General features: G+C 36.1%; 1 protein-coding gene across 1 annotated transcript; it reads left to right on the top strand.

Annotated features, from left to right (window-relative positions):
- Positions 1-1,172: 1,172 nt before the first annotated feature.
- Positions 1,173-1,523, top strand: LOC112639295 (KRAB-A domain-containing protein 2-like). The gene has a single exon (XM_025412726.1). The coding sequence runs from the start codon at positions 1,173-1,175 to the stop codon at positions 1,521-1,523; it is 351 nt and encodes a 116-aa protein (XP_025268511.1).
- Positions 1,524-1,773: the final 250 nt, after the last annotated feature.

Below are 1,773 nucleotides of genomic sequence, written 5' to 3'. Positions count from 1 at the left end.
TTAATTTCTGCGATAGATACTATTTTTGCTCTGACTAGTGCAGAGTCACTATCCTCACTGCAGTCACTAATACAGTCACTGTCGGACGACAACACGTGATCTTTGTCTTCGTTTTCCATTTTATATATTATCACACAATATATCACACTTTCTAACAGAACACTGTACTTTTTGAGAGAACACTTTCTGAGAGAACACTTTTGTTACCGACGTGTCGATGCGCTTTCAAATCACGTACTATGATCTGATGCGCTTCAATCCTTATATTCGACTAACAAACTTTCAGAGATTGTCGGGGACAAAAATTTTTTTGCAAATGTACCTATCGTAGGAAATGCGCTATTATATTACGTCGATACACAGATTGCTTGAAAAGGTTGGACCGAAATATCTAAAAAATATAAGTTTATGAAATAAAGTTATTAAAAATATATATAAGGGTATAAAAGGTTTTTTACAATATCCCATTTGCAAAAAAAAAATTTTTTGTCCCCCTGATAATGTCTGAAAGCTTGTCCGCTTAATCTCTATTGTTCATACGTCGAACGGAAAAAAAACCTAGAATTTTTTATATTAGGGGGTGTACCTCGAGAGTACAAAGCAGCCGAAGATCGGCGCTGATATGTAAACGGGGGGAGCGGGGGGAGACAAAGCAGTCGAACATTGGCGTTGTTAAAATTTTTCCTTAAAAAATAAAATAAAAAATAAAATAAAATAAAATAAGATGATAAAATAAAATAAAATAAGATGATAAAAAATGATTTTTTTGGTTAGGCCCAAAATCATCTTCAAAAGAATATCGCCCTTTTTTTTGTTTATGCATGTCATAAAACATCCAACACGTGCATCCCCCACCCCGGAATCCCCGCGTGACGTCATACCCCGCTCCGCTGAGATCCCCTCGCACCTCACCTCCCCTGAGAGGACCTGAGTTAGAACCCGCCTAGTACTAACTACTCATAGTCAATAAATAATTAATAATTTGTATTTGTCTAATATTTTTCTACATTATTTTTATTTATGTTTCAGTTATGGAAGCTGAACTAAAAAAGAAATATTGTAATGTTACTCGTCAAATAATAAATTTTTTTCTGTCTTTGTATGAACAGTGTCAACTGAAGAAAAAGATACCAAAACATGGATTAGTTGTACAACTTATTTTATCTGACTACATGAACTCTCGATGTCAACTGGACTTGACTGACATGCAGTCAGAGCCAGATAAAGATTATCGATTCATTATGAGTTATCAAGATCATTTAACCAAATTCACAATTCTTCGTCCTCTTAAGACGAAGACTGCCGAGGAAGTGGCCTACCAACTCATAGACATATTTTGTTTATTCGGTGCCCCATGTATACTTCAAAGCGACAATGGTCGTGAATTCGTAAATAAAATAATTAAAAGTTTGGTCGATATGTGGCCTGGAATGAAGCTTGTTAATGGTAAACCGCGACATTCTCAGAGTCAGGGTTCGGTTGAAAGGTCGAACCAAGATATTCGTGACATGCTGGTAGCGTAGATGGCTGACAATAATACGGAAAAATGGTCTGAAGGACTCCAATTTATTCAAAGTAAGAAGAATCGAGCTCTCCATTCGGTAATTAAGACAAGTCCTTATGAGGCTATATTTGGATCAGCGCAAAAGATCGGACTTGCGGATTCCTCTCTTTCCAGTGACATGTATTCTTCTATAGAAACTGAAGAAGAATTGGAACAACTTCTTTCTTCGAACAATGATCAAGATAAGACTGATGAAGAAGAAGTTAACG

Source organism: Camponotus floridanus, unplaced genomic scaffold, assembly GCF_003227725.1.
Source record: "Camponotus floridanus strain SB8 unplaced genomic scaffold, Cflo_v7.5 scaffold559, whole genome shotgun sequence".
NCBI classification, from domain to species: Eukaryota; Metazoa; Arthropoda; class Insecta; order Hymenoptera; family Formicidae; genus Camponotus; species Camponotus floridanus.
Note: the sequence above shows the minus strand (reverse complement) of the source record. Positions and strands in the feature narration are given on the sequence as shown.